At 45.3% G+C, this 13464-nt stretch overlaps 1 protein-coding gene across 1 annotated transcript in view; it reads right to left on the minus strand.

Annotated features, from left to right (window-relative positions):
- LOC147692186 (putative transcription factor ovo-like protein 3) overlaps nucleotides 1–13464 on the minus strand; it is a 44209-nt gene that overhangs the window by 15546 nt on the left and 15199 nt on the right. The window contains exon 3 of the mRNA XM_086939506.1: nucleotides 10647–10830. Coding sequence (XP_086795632.1) covers nucleotides 10647–10830 — 184 coding nt within the window. The remainder of the gene's footprint in view (nucleotides 1–10646; nucleotides 10831–13464) is intronic.

Raw genomic sequence — 13464 nt, forward strand, 5'->3', positions numbered from 1 at the left:
CGTTTCAACACCATTCTAACTGACATGGTGCACTATACAAATGCACGTACGAATAATACCAAGGGACAGGCGTCATAGAGTTGCCAATCGTCTTGTTTATGCTCTACATGGCCAATAAAAGTTGTACAATGCTGAATCTCGTCTCCAAATTTCATTACTTTTGTTCTGCTTCAGACAAGCTTTTCAGTTCAAAGCAGAACAGCTATTAGTGGCAGAAAAGAAATGCAGGCAGGGCTTTAAGTGTGGCAGGTCCCACGGGCTTTCATACCCCGAGGCTTGAGCCTGATGCCTGGCTTTTGCTCAGCTCGAGGTCATCTTGAAATCTCGAATCGAAAACGATCTGAGCTTTTGTGTGGCTTCTGTACGCAACCCTTGCCCTAACCTCAATTGCCTAAAATTGAAGGCAAAGTATTAACATTTGATGTGAAATGGAGACAATGAGATGTGGCTGAATTGCACAATGTGAAACCAGAACACCTGGGGTTAATACCGGCTTCTCCGCTTAACCTAAATGTGTGATCCTAAGCAAATATTTTTTTTCACATGCGAACAGTACAAACATGATTGGTGTTTTTCCTCATTTCCCATTTCCATAACTTTATTCGATCTAATTTAAAACATATATCATCAAAGTTTACATTTTTTGAAAAGGATAAAAACTGGGACATTCCTCTCAGTGCAATTTCAACCCCCGAAGCAAGAGTATTAAGTTGAACTATGCAAATTTCGCAATTCAATGGCTATTATTTGCACAATAGACATAATAAAAAGAATAAATACTAAACTGCAGGTTCCCAGGTACCCCGTAAGTACATACTTTTAAACAAGCATTTACAATGCAACGGTTTCGCCTTTGCAAAAGTTTGAGCTATTGGCATTGTAAATGACAAACTTTTTATTTATGTGATGGTTTTGAAAACAGATAAATAAATGGCATTGTCATTTACAATGGCAATAGCTTAATCTCTCGCAAATGCGAGACCTATTGCATTTTCAATGCAATAGGTCACGTATTTACGCAAGTTTGTGCTATTGACATTGCAAATAATTCCCACTGCGCAGCACGCAGACCCGGTCTGTACCAAGGGTTTTATTTATATAGCGGATGGAAACAGGTGGGGGGGGGGCACGCCAACTATTTTACCCCCTCACACACATTACCAGTAACGACACTATGTGAACCTTTGCAGATGGGCTGCCAACACAAACACCATGTTGCGTTTTCAGCAACTTTTAATTATGCAGGTGATTGTATTCCAAATCCTTAAGTATGCATAACAAAGCGCGGCCTCAGAATCATAATTCCTGACGAGATGTCAGCAGAGCACCAATACTGGTCTTTAAAAAAAAAAAAGCCATTACAAGTCAAATAGCATTTGTGTCGAGCCAAAATCTGAAGGTTTCCAGGTAAAGAATGCAGTAGCTAAGAGCGGTACACAATAGGAGTGAGCGTGAAATCTGAGAAACGGAGGCTTGTTGGCCTCATAATAAACTCATTTTGGAGGTCTGGTGGCACATCATTCCTGAAAACTGCTTGCTTTCTGTGCAGCTGCTGCTACCAATGAAACAACATAAAAGACGAACTGGGTAACTTAAGATGTGCCATTGTTCAAAGAGAGACCAATTAAATGGACAAGCATATACTTTTATGATAATACTTACTAGTGGCAAATGACATTACTAACGCGATCCTGCGAAATACTACCTGCATGTGTCTCAAATTGACACCTATACTATGGGTACTAGGAGTTAAGAGGCTGGATTTAAGTGACACATTTATTTGTGAACATGATTAAGAGGATCTTTGTGTACACATTATGGAGAGTAAGTATTGGTAATAAGCAAAGGTGGATTGTGTCGGGAACTATCGCACACCCCACTGACACATATACGACAAAAAGCGGGGAGGGAATCAGTTGTGTCCTAGCTTTCTTACAGATCCTAAACACTGTCCCAATTATGTAAGCATATCGCACTATTTTACGTAGCGAGATTTGTCTTTTTAGCCCATTGTAAGATTATCGAACCATTGCCATTAACACGGGTGCCTTCAGGTAAGGTGCTCTTGCAAACAACAACAGGAATTCCACCCCCTTAGAATGACATGGTACAGTGGCACCATTAACAACCCTTTAGGCTCCACCACGGAAATTGTTTCAGGGCTTAGGTCTGCCTCTCTCATCTACCACTTCCTTTCATATTCACAGCAAATATAAGCAACCTTCTATGTATGGCCCCTGCACACACACAGCAAGCACCATGAGAACCCACTGTGTCTTGACAAAGCACAGCAAATACGTGCGCCAACAGCTTGTGTCGGTTTCTTGGTTACTTCTTATATTCAGAGTAGGGCTACAATAATAATTTCCTTCAGCCTGTGTACAACTCTGAGTGGATACGCCCCCTGCCCACCACCGCCCCCATGGAGAACCCAGATGTTTCCACCTTGAAGGAGTCAGTGTGCTCGCCTAGACACGTAGAAGAGGTGCTTCTTGTGGTGTTGTCACGAGACTACGAGTCGGTGAGGTTGATAGCTTATCTGAGCAGGCGCAGGCCGCAGCATTCCCTCCTCACTGCCCAAATTGCGCAATATCCGAGGCCGGAAGGGCCTTGCCGGGGCGAAGAGAAGCAAGGCAATCCCCTCAAGCCGCCATCAGACTACATGGCCACGGAACCTCGTCGCCCAGCCCTTTACCTCACGATCCCTGCACGTCCTGCTGGCTCCTCCGTTTCTCTTCCGGGAACCTCCAGTTGCTTCTTTCCAACGATCGAAATGGCGCGACTCCAGTGGGGACAAGCGTGAGTCCAAAAGAGCGCGTCACAGTAATGGGCACGCGTGCACTGTGGCAGGCAGACCCGCCCATTACCGCACTTGTCAGCCAATATGAGGCGCTTCCGGGGAAGTAGAGGCGGAGCGCCAACCCAAGCTGTCCTGTTAACTGGATATAACTGTGTGAAAGTTGTACCCCCGTTAATAGACGGTTTTAAACACGTTCTACTGGAATAGGCAGAGTGCTTTACGCTAATGGGCTCACAATAAAGGCTCCAATGTAAGCAGGTACGCACACACAGCTGCACTTACGGGCTGATTTTTGACATTTTCGACTGATTTCGGGTTGCACCACAACCCCAATTGTAATAAAAAAAACACAGCCAATACGACTAAAAATGAAATAAAATAAAAACAAGGCCAAGGGAGAGAGGGAGGGCGAGGACAGGGGAATGAATGGACGGGGTTGGAATGGGAGTGCGTGTAGGGATTCGGGGGCGTGTTTTTCGTGCTCTCCCCTTCCCATTGGCTGGAAGGTAAAATTCCAGCCAATGGGAAGAGGAGAGGGCGGGACTTAAAAAAAGACACGGAAACGCCCCCGAATCGCGTTTTCACGGGGAAAGCGTGATTGACAGCCAATCTCTTCCAATGGCTAGCCTCCATTTATGGAGCTAGCCAATGGAAGACAGAGACGGGACAAAGCCCCATACTGTAGGATTATAAGATTTCGCCCTGGGCGGAGCACTGCTTCGCAGTGCTACGGCTAGGCCGAAACCTAAAAATTTGCAGCTGCCAAGTCATGGCTAGAATGTAAACCACATCCAGGAAGGTATGCAAATCGTGTTATAAATAGCCATCATATGTTTTGGAAAAGTTTAGAGGTATTATAGGCTGAAATGTATTGACGGTAACAAGGCCTTGCTTCTGTACCTTACATACGGTTTGGTTACATGGTGGATACATGTTCGATAGCATCTGTGTCAGTCACGCAGCTGTGGGAAGGGAAGCTTTGTTTGCCAAAGGTCACGTTATCCCACTGAAGATTTCTGTTGATTTGGTTTTGAACCTTTTGAGGCAGGAAAGTCACAGCTGCTTCAGCCTATGCACAGCAAAACCTGCATTCTGGGATGTGCGCATCATGTATATTGGGTACACTTTAAAACACTTTACTTTAGACGGTCTCAGAAAGCAGACCTCTAAAAGGAGGCTGCCTTCACTCAGCAACAAAAACGTGCAATGACGTTCGAAAACAATTCACTTTTACATCCATTTAAAAATATGATTGATGTCATTAAGAGGTGATATTGAAAGCACAGGCACCTACGGACCCTGTCAGTGTGAGGGGTAACACTGACAGCCAGCTTCGGTTTCAGGCAACAGTAAAGCTCTCAAGTTCCCCACCGTCATTCCTGAGTATCACAACAGGACTGATTTTTTAATTGCATACTGGGAACTGCATCCTTTAAAGAAAAAAACACTTAAAGCAAGGACTACAAGTCCCAGAATTTTAAAAAAACTTAACGGTGTTAACTCACGCGTGGAACTGGGAAACACGAGAGCTCTGTTATGGATTACAGCTGACGTGAGCAGACTTGGAAGTTATTTAAGGAATAGCAGAATCAATGTCATGCCCTAATTTTGTCCATGATGACGTTATGGTGACAGTTTGTTTAGAAATAGGCAGCTGCATAAACAAAACACCGCTTGCCTATGCCCCTGATAATCTGTCATTAAGGTGCAATATTAAATCAAAACATACATCTATCGCTAACGATTTCGCTGACAGTGACTGCCATAAAGAAAGAACAAAGAGAATTTTATCGACCGCTCAACAACAAAACCCCTCAGGCACTGGATTGCTTGAAACAACACACTCGCCAACATTCAGAAATGTAATCACGGAGGGAGGTCTGGCAGGAGCATCAGGAAATGTCTTGTTTTCCATTAACAAGCATTAGATGGATAGATAATTCTCGAGAAAGCAAAATCACACAATATTGGAGGAAAAACTAGCACCACAATGAAGGAAGCACACCATAATAGCAATTAAAATATCGAAACTAGCTGCTTCTTGCCATATAGTAACACGATATTGGAGAAATCGCCAGAAGCTGAAATGTGCTTGTTTCTTCATCGCTCATGTACTTTTTTTCTTTGCATCTCGTGTCGGTGTCAATAGTCCCGCCGTGGTTGGCAGTTTCTCCCAAACAGATTACTTTTTAACAAGTAGCCTGGGTTACACCTGGTTCGTAACAAGCTCTTCACAGCCGCTTCCCGATTACCCTCATTCCCGCAAACCTGACAGAATACAAGTTTAATTTTCCTCAAATCACTAAATGATTTAGGCATTAACAAAACACAACGTTCCCAGGTTAGACTGGGCTTTGAGAAAATAGCTGACACTTGGCTCGCCCCTCCCCTGTAACAGGTCTAAATTAAACTGCAGTGCAAAAACAGGGCTGCGCGTGCTTCACCGGGAAGTAGCGGTTTGTTATTCCCGGAGCAGTCATGCCGGCGGTGGCGGGCTGGTGATATTGAGGCGACTTGACTGTGGGTGACAGCGATGGCGCGCTTTTTATCCAGCTGGGGTCACTTACGTGCACAGGTCCCTGGGCGTAGGTTCCCTTGGTTTGCAGGCTGCAGGGAGCTCGGTTTCCCAGCTCCTGGTCTGGTGTGTGAGCGCAGGGATAGGGCTCGAATGTAACACAGCACTTGCTCAGCAGAGGGCACAGCAGGCATCAGAGGGAAAGTTTACTCGTGTCCTGCCTTCTCTACGAATCATCACATATGATGCACCTGGCCTGCTGGGCGCTTGGACCTTTCCACTGGCTGTGTTGGTAACTACGCCTTTGTGGTTGCAAATACAACACACGTCCTTTTGAGAAGCTTTATTATTAGCTCTAACACGTTTACGTCTAATTCTGTGCAGTGTTTACCTTGTAACATTATGCAACAGTCGAACGTTTGAAACGAGGGACCGTTTAGGCCATAACGAGAGACAGATGTCATCTGATGCACGGTAAAGAATGGATTTCCGGGACGCCTTGAACATTTACACATGCTTTTATCGTCTACAAAAAAGGCACAGAGTGTAAAAATAGTTTTATGAGGACATGTCAGTCAGTCTGATGACAGCAGTCATTTTAAATATGGAACGCAAGAGTTATTTTTGGTGAAAGAAAATTGGATAAGGCAAGACGTGTTCTGTTTACCAATAGAGCCAGTTTCTTTTGTGTATACAATTTGTTTTCACCCATAAAATTAAACAAGCACTCGATTCTGCCCCACAACGGCGAAGACACGGACAAAGGGAGGGAGGGCGGGGGATAAAGTAGGCACAACAACGGCACAATAACTCCTTGTGGGCGTGTTTTTCGCCCTCTCCCCTTCCCATTGGCTGGAAGGTAAAATTCCAACCAATGGGAAGAGGAGAGGGCGGACTTAAAAAAAGACAGAGAATCGACCCCGAATCGCGTTCCGACGGGGAAAGAATGATTGACCGCCACTCTCTTCCAATGGCTAGCCTCCATTTATGGAGCTAGCCAATGGAAGACAGAGGCGGGACGAAGTCCCATACTGTCTCTAACATTAGATTTCGCCCTGGGCGGAGCACTGCTTTGCAGTGCTACGGCCAGGCCGAAACCTAAAAACGCTTATAAAAATATGAAAGCGCCCATCATCCTATATTAGAGGAGACAAATACATTTCGGGCTAAGAGTTAGCATAGGTCTCCAGTTCTAAGTGTCTCCTATGCTTACAAGCCCATAAAAATGAGGCTACACAAAAACATACGAAAGGATCATGAAGCTTCTTCAGATAAAACAGGGCAATGCGGCACTGCTTAAAATCATGACTCATTAAAAGAGGTTTAATATATCTGACTCTCTGGTCCTTATAGAAATGGCAGAAAAAGAAGAGGTGGAGATCAGACTGAACTGATAGATTGTTGCATGGGCAGGTTGTCAAATCACTATGAGAATACTGTGTTAAGGGAAAACCCAGCATTGGGGGAATTAAGTTCAAACGGAACCTTAAAAGAATAAACCTATGCTGCAGGTTCCTTACCAAGTCCAAATAGAAGTATTCACCATTGGTGTTTAATTTACTGATGTAGCTCTATCTATAATAAGTATCTGGGCCACCTACTGTGTGCACATGATAACTGGCTGCCTCTTAGTTCACTAATAGCATTGTTCCCAGGGCAGGGGCGCAAGTTGGAATATTTCTAAAATCATGTTTAAGAACTATCACTTTTAATAATTAACTCTCAGTGCAGGTATATAATGTGATATGCTAAGGTAAAATGCTTTTGTATGTAAAGAAACATACTTTTTATGATATTTGAGGAGACTTTCTCATATTTTACATGATGTTTGCTGCATGATTCTCTTATCAGCACTCTTCAGGGTTGGCTCATGCCTGTGCTCTTAGACCCAAGACAGACTTTCAGCTCGGTTCTGAGTCTGTCCTACCTGTTAATCTGTTGGCTCGCCTAGGGCAAGAGTGGGAACTGAAACCAGCACTGGCAAACTGCTCAGCCGGCCCCCGAGGGGTGTTTGGCGGGTGCGGCCAAGCTGCTTGCTAGGGCGGGTTTCAGCTGATTTTGTTACACAGGGCCGAAATTGCTGGCCCGGTAACAAAAACTGCCTCCTAGGGACCCAAAACCGGCCCCCACCCTATTGGCCCACCGGGGAATTGCCAGGTGCCGACTATGGCCAGTCCGGCCCTGGGCTCGCCCATCCCTTTGCAGAAGAGACTGAAAAGACAGTGCTGAAGGGGAAAGAGATGACGCGTGAGGGATGGAGTTGAGGATATTCAGAAATATCTGAGGTAGAAGGGTGTTAAGTGTCTGCCAGAGAGACTACAAAGTAAAGTGGTGTGAAGGGGAGAACAGGAGTGAGTTGGACACTCCGAAAAGCACTACCCCTTCCAAATACTAAGTAATGTTTAACTCCCAGACTCATATTTCCGAATTAAAGCATTTTTAGTTCTAATTATTCACAATAAAATCATTGTTTTTACTCGTTTATTTGATACTGCTAACAAGCACTGTCAAAGCTAATAGGTCTGGCTTATTTTAGGCATATGCTCATTGTTATGATTTATGTCTAGATGTCATAATATAAAATGCACAGAGGCACGCACATACTATGTGAAGCACAGGATTTTAGTTCACTTGTTGCATGCACACCTGTTTTAAAGGCCCACACATATTTCAACCCACTTACAACACTGAATGCAGGGGGGGGACAGCTAAAGCTAAAGTTGCATGACTTGACAGGCAGTCAATAATGGCTTTGTCTTTTGTTAAGAAATGTGACCTAAGACCATGTTGAATCACACCTTACAGCAACAGGCCATGGCTAGAAGTAGGGCAAGGGGTTGCAACGATGCACCCTCTCCATCATTTCCCTAGACATAAATCAATATGATTGTGTTCTAGTTTTTAAGCAGTGTTAACATTGTAAAGTAATTCTATAAAAACCTGAGTTGTGATACCAGAAGAAAAAGTTTAAAGTTCAAGTTCAAGTTTGGCATTTATATAGCGCACTACTCACCCATAGGGTCTCAAGGCGCTTGAGGGAGGGGGGGAATTACTTATCAAATATCCAGGTTTTGAGTTGCTTTCTGAAGGAGAGGTGGTTTTGTTTAAGGCGAAGGTGGGTGGGGAGGGAGTTCCAGGCTTTGGCCGCTAGGTAGGAGAAGGATCTTCCCCCCCATGGTGGACCTGTGGATGCGTGGTATTGTGGCGAGGGCTTGATTTGATGATCGAAGTTTGCGGGTGGGGGTGTAAAAGGAGAGGCGCGTGTTGAGGCATTCGGGTCCTAGATCGTAAAGGGCTTTGTGTGCGTGGGCGAGGAGGCAGAACGTAATTCTCTTGCTGACGGCGAGCCAGTGGAGGTCTTTCAGGTGACTGGAAATGTGAGCTCTGCGGGGGATATCTAGAATGAGTCTGGCTGAGGCGTTTTGGATACGTTGGAGTTTTTTCTGTAGTTTGGCTGTGGTTCCGGCATAAAGGGTGTTTCCGTAATCTAGACGGCTTGTGACTAGTGCGTGGGTGACCGTCTTTCTTGTTTCGGTGGGGATCCAGCGGAAGATTTTTTTGAGCATACGTAGAATGTTGAAGCATGAGGAAAAGACGGCGTTGACTTGTCTGGTCATCGATAGGGAGGAATCTAGGATGAAGCCCAGATTACGTGCGTGGTCCGTAGGTGTGGGGGCGTTTCCCAGAGCCGGTGGCCACCAAGAGTTATCCCAAGCGGAGGGGGATGGTCCTAATATGAGGACTTCCGTTTTATCCGAGTTAAGTTTTAGGCGGCTGTTCCTCATCCACTCGGCCACTTCCTTCCTGGAAGATCTGTTACATTTTGTCTTCAGTTTAGGAAGGGGATGCAATATAACACACCTAGTGTATCCATATGTTTTCTATATTATTTTGCCAATGATGATCACATATGCAGCACAAAATACAAACTGATTTTTTGCTGGCACTTAATAAGTGAAAACCACTAACAAACTCAATGGCACTTGAATCATCCATCTCCAGAGACGAAATTATGGAGCTTGACTAGCAAGGATTAAAGGGCCATGGGTACAGGTTTTAGGAATAGTGATTAAGTAATTGTGACTTTTTGTGCATTGTATTTATGAAATTGCTGTTCCTAATGTATGAAACACAATCAGTTTCATTTAGTGATTCCTAATAGACCTACCTCATGAATATTAATTAGGTAGGTTGCAATTTGAGAGTGATTAGAAATTGCAGCCATCACAGGGATGGTGGCCTGCTGGGGTCAGTATACCACCATGTCTGTAATTGTTTTTAAGAAAGAAATGTTTTTTTAAATGCAGCCCTTTTTCCTTAAAAGAAAATGCTATGAGTTTAAAAAGAAAAAAAATAAAGTTCAAGTTTCATTTTTTAGGAGGAAGGAGTGATCTGTGGGACCAAAGCCTGCTCTTAAAACATAGTATTATCAACATTCACAGAGGGAAAGGGGTCCCATGAGGATCCCCTCCCTTTTGCAAATGGTTATCACCTCCTCTGAGGTGTCGGTAAAAAATGAATGTTTTGCAATCTTAATGTGTTCGCCAAACTTTCATGCATACCACTTCAAATCAGTATTAAGAAGGGACACCCTAAACACCCCCCTTCCAAGTACCGATTCGCAAGCCCAAAGTCGGATTCAGAAACAGCAGCACCAGTACAATCCTGCAAACAACTGGATCCAACCTTCCCTAGATAGGCTTTAGAAAACCCCCCTGCCCCAAGACATTCTTATTATTGAGCTCAATGGCGCATTCTATACATTTTTTGCATATTGTTTTAAAGAGCAGCATATTACAGACGCAGTCTTAACTGGAGGCCAATAAAATTGCAAAATTCTGTATATGATTGGTATTTTCTTGTAGTAGCCAAAATGTCTATATGCCCGGAGTAAGTCTCAAAGTGCACCAATCATAAACTGTGTGTACCGGTCACAAACAAGATTTACCCATTGAGGTTTATTGTGTCACGTAAGGAATGTAAAAGTTTAATCTTTTTTTTAAGTTCGTGGCAAAGACTGCAGCCTCTGAACTACACATCATATCATAAACTATGACTTCACTTACTCCATCCATTGCCCTCCCCACAAACCAAACTGTGCAATTTTTTAATGGCTTAAGCCTTATGAGTGTCTTTTCCTTTTACAAATTTAAGCGAAAAATGTTCTGTAAAATGCACTTTTTGTCCCCATTATTTCCAAGTGACCCCAGCCCTACTAAACAAGGTTAGGCTTGATCAATTCTTATTTGAGCCCTGCACCTCTAAACATTCACCTGCCACCACTCCCGTAGGCGTGTACTTTGTGTTGGCTGGGCAGTACAAGCACTATACCTGTGTGAGTCCTCATGTGCCTCTTCAGATCAAATGTGTCATTAAATCCTTTGCCACAGTATTTGCAGACATGCTTCTTGATGGAGCTGTGGCACTTCAGATGGCGGGTCAGCATGCGCTGGAGCGGGAAGATCTTGCTGCATACATAGCATACAAAATGCCCTTGATGGTGGAAGCTTTTACACTACAACAAAGTTTGTCAACACAAGACAGTTGTGAAACAATTTTCAGTACACAGGGTCATTTAGATAGTGCATGTTCTAAGAAATGCCACAAGCATCTCGACGTACAAGAGAAACAAATCCAGTAATCATCCATTGCTTTTTTTAGGGTAAAGTTAAAATTAGGTTGGGCCGACTTTAGCAAGGGTGGCTCCTGGTGCAACAATCTTTGTTGGTACCCTCCCCAACACCTCCCTTTCCACAGATTCTCTCACTACCACCTTGCCAACAGTACCCCTCATCTCTCCATAAGCCCTCTCTCTAATGTATTTGATTTGTTTTATAGTGCTACTCATACCGTTGTACAGTGTACAACCACTTTATACCACACACACACATTATACAGATAATGAATCATATATGTGTAAATCAGTTTATAGGAAATGTTACATAAGACTATTAGGACCTCAGGGTGTAGGACCCACCTTTAATATGTACTGCATATGTTTTAGGAATTCTTTGTCTGGAGAAGCACAAACTCAGGATTTAAAACAACACAGTAGCTGGGATTGGCTCCAATAGTAAGAATGTATTTTTACGCAAAAAAACTTTTTTTTAACAAAGTTGGGATAATAAAAGGCTGAGGGAAAAAACATAACATTTTAACCTATGTCATGGAGTTGCACTCGGCTCTTTGATGATGATGAGTCAACTGCGTAAAGGGAGCCTCACGCAGAGGAGATGTGGGAACAATACCACTTCCCCAGGGATCACAGCTTACCGGACCTTGGATGGGGTTTTTATCTGTTTACCGGCTTGTGCCCCCTTCACCCTCCCCCTTTCATGCTCTCTCTCACCTTCCCCTACCGCTTTCCCTCTTTCATTCTTTGTCTACTTCCTCTGCCCCTATCCCCACTCCCCTTAATCTCTCCCCTTGCCTGCTACGCCGCCTAGCCCCCTGTCCCTTGTGCCCTTTAACTAAGCACTCCTTCTCCCCTTGTTGGTGAAAGATCCAATTACTTATACTCTGGAATCTCAGTGATCCCTCTGAGAGAGTCCACAGCTCCAAGGGAGCCACTCACAGTTGAGGTATGGTATGGCGCCCCTTGCCAAAGCACTCCCTCTCTCCTTTTTGGGGAAGGGTCCAATAGGTAGGCCTTGGAGTCTCAGAGACCCCTCTGAGAGAGTCCATTGCGTAAAGGGAGCCTCTCGCAACGGAGTTGGGGGAATGATACCACTTCCCCTGGGATCACAGCTTATTGGACTTTGGACGCAGATATTACTCATCTACCGGTTTGGGCCCCCGTCACCCTACCCTTCTTCGTTCATGTTGTGTCTCTCACCCTCCCCCTCCTCTTTTCCTCCTTCATTCGCTGTCTACTTCCCCTACTCCTACCCCCTCTCCAATGAATCGTTCCCCTTGCCTGCTCTTTCCCTTACACATATTGTCCTTATTGCTTGTCTCGACTTAACGTGTAACCGGCAACAGGAAAACCTCATGGTTCACAGACACCCTCAAAGACTCAAAGAAATCCTGCTGAACCCTCGAAAAAACCTGGCGCCACGAACGGACAACAGAAAATCTGACAGCCCTCAAGAACGCCACTCGCGAACACCACCAGCTGATCCGCACCACCAAAAGGGCATTGCTCAAAGAGCGGCTAGACAACAACACCCACAACAGCAAAGAACTCTTCAGCATCGTCAAAGAGCTCTCCAGCGCCAGCAACAACGACATCACCCCATCGCAAGACCTCTGCAACTCCCTCGCCACGTTGTTCCACCGCAAGATCGCAGATATACAGGACAGCTTCGGACCCCAGACTCCGCCTCCAGCCACCAAAGCATCGACCCCCACCACCACCTTCAGCGCCTGGACCCCCATCAGCACGGAAGACACCACCCACGTCATGAACACCATCCACTCTGGTTTCCTCTGACCCTTGCCCCCATCATATCTTCAACAAAGCCGACATCATCATCGCACCTCACCTCCGGAACGTCATAAACAACTCCTTCATGCTTGCCACCTTCCCTGAGTGCTGGAAGCACACAGAAATCAACGCCCTTCTGAAGAAACTCACAGCGGACCCCAAAGACCTCAAGAACTTCCGCCCCATCTCTCTCCTTGAGAAGACCGTCAATAAACAGCTGACAGCTTTCCTCGAGGCAAACAACTCGCTCGACCCGTCCCAGTCCGGATTTCGAGCCAACCACAGCACCGAGACCGCCCTCATTGCAGCCACCGACGACATCAGGACCCTGATGGACAACGGAGAAACAACCGCCCTCATACTCCTAGACCTCTCGGTAACCTTTGACACCATATGCCACCGCACCCTAACAACCCGCCTCCTCAACACTGGGATCCAAGGAAAGGCCCTGGACTGGATCACCTCGTTCTTCTCCGACAGAACCCAGAGAGTCCGCCTCCCTCCCTTCCGCTCAGCGGCCATGAAGATCATCTGCGGAGTACCCCAAGGCTCCTCGCTCAGCCCTACCCTCTTCAATATCTACATGAGCCCCCTCGCTGCCATCGAACGCAAACACAACATCAACATCATCTCCTACGCCGACGACACCCAACTAAAACTCTCCCTCACCAAAGACCCAGACACCGCCAAAACCAACCTCCATGAAGGAATGAAAGATGTCAC

The sequence above is a fragment of the Lissotriton vulgaris genome, chromosome 9 (genome assembly GCF_964263255.1).
Source record: "Lissotriton vulgaris chromosome 9, aLisVul1.2, whole genome shotgun sequence".
Classification (NCBI taxonomy): Eukaryota; Metazoa; Chordata; class Amphibia; order Caudata; family Salamandridae; genus Lissotriton; species Lissotriton vulgaris.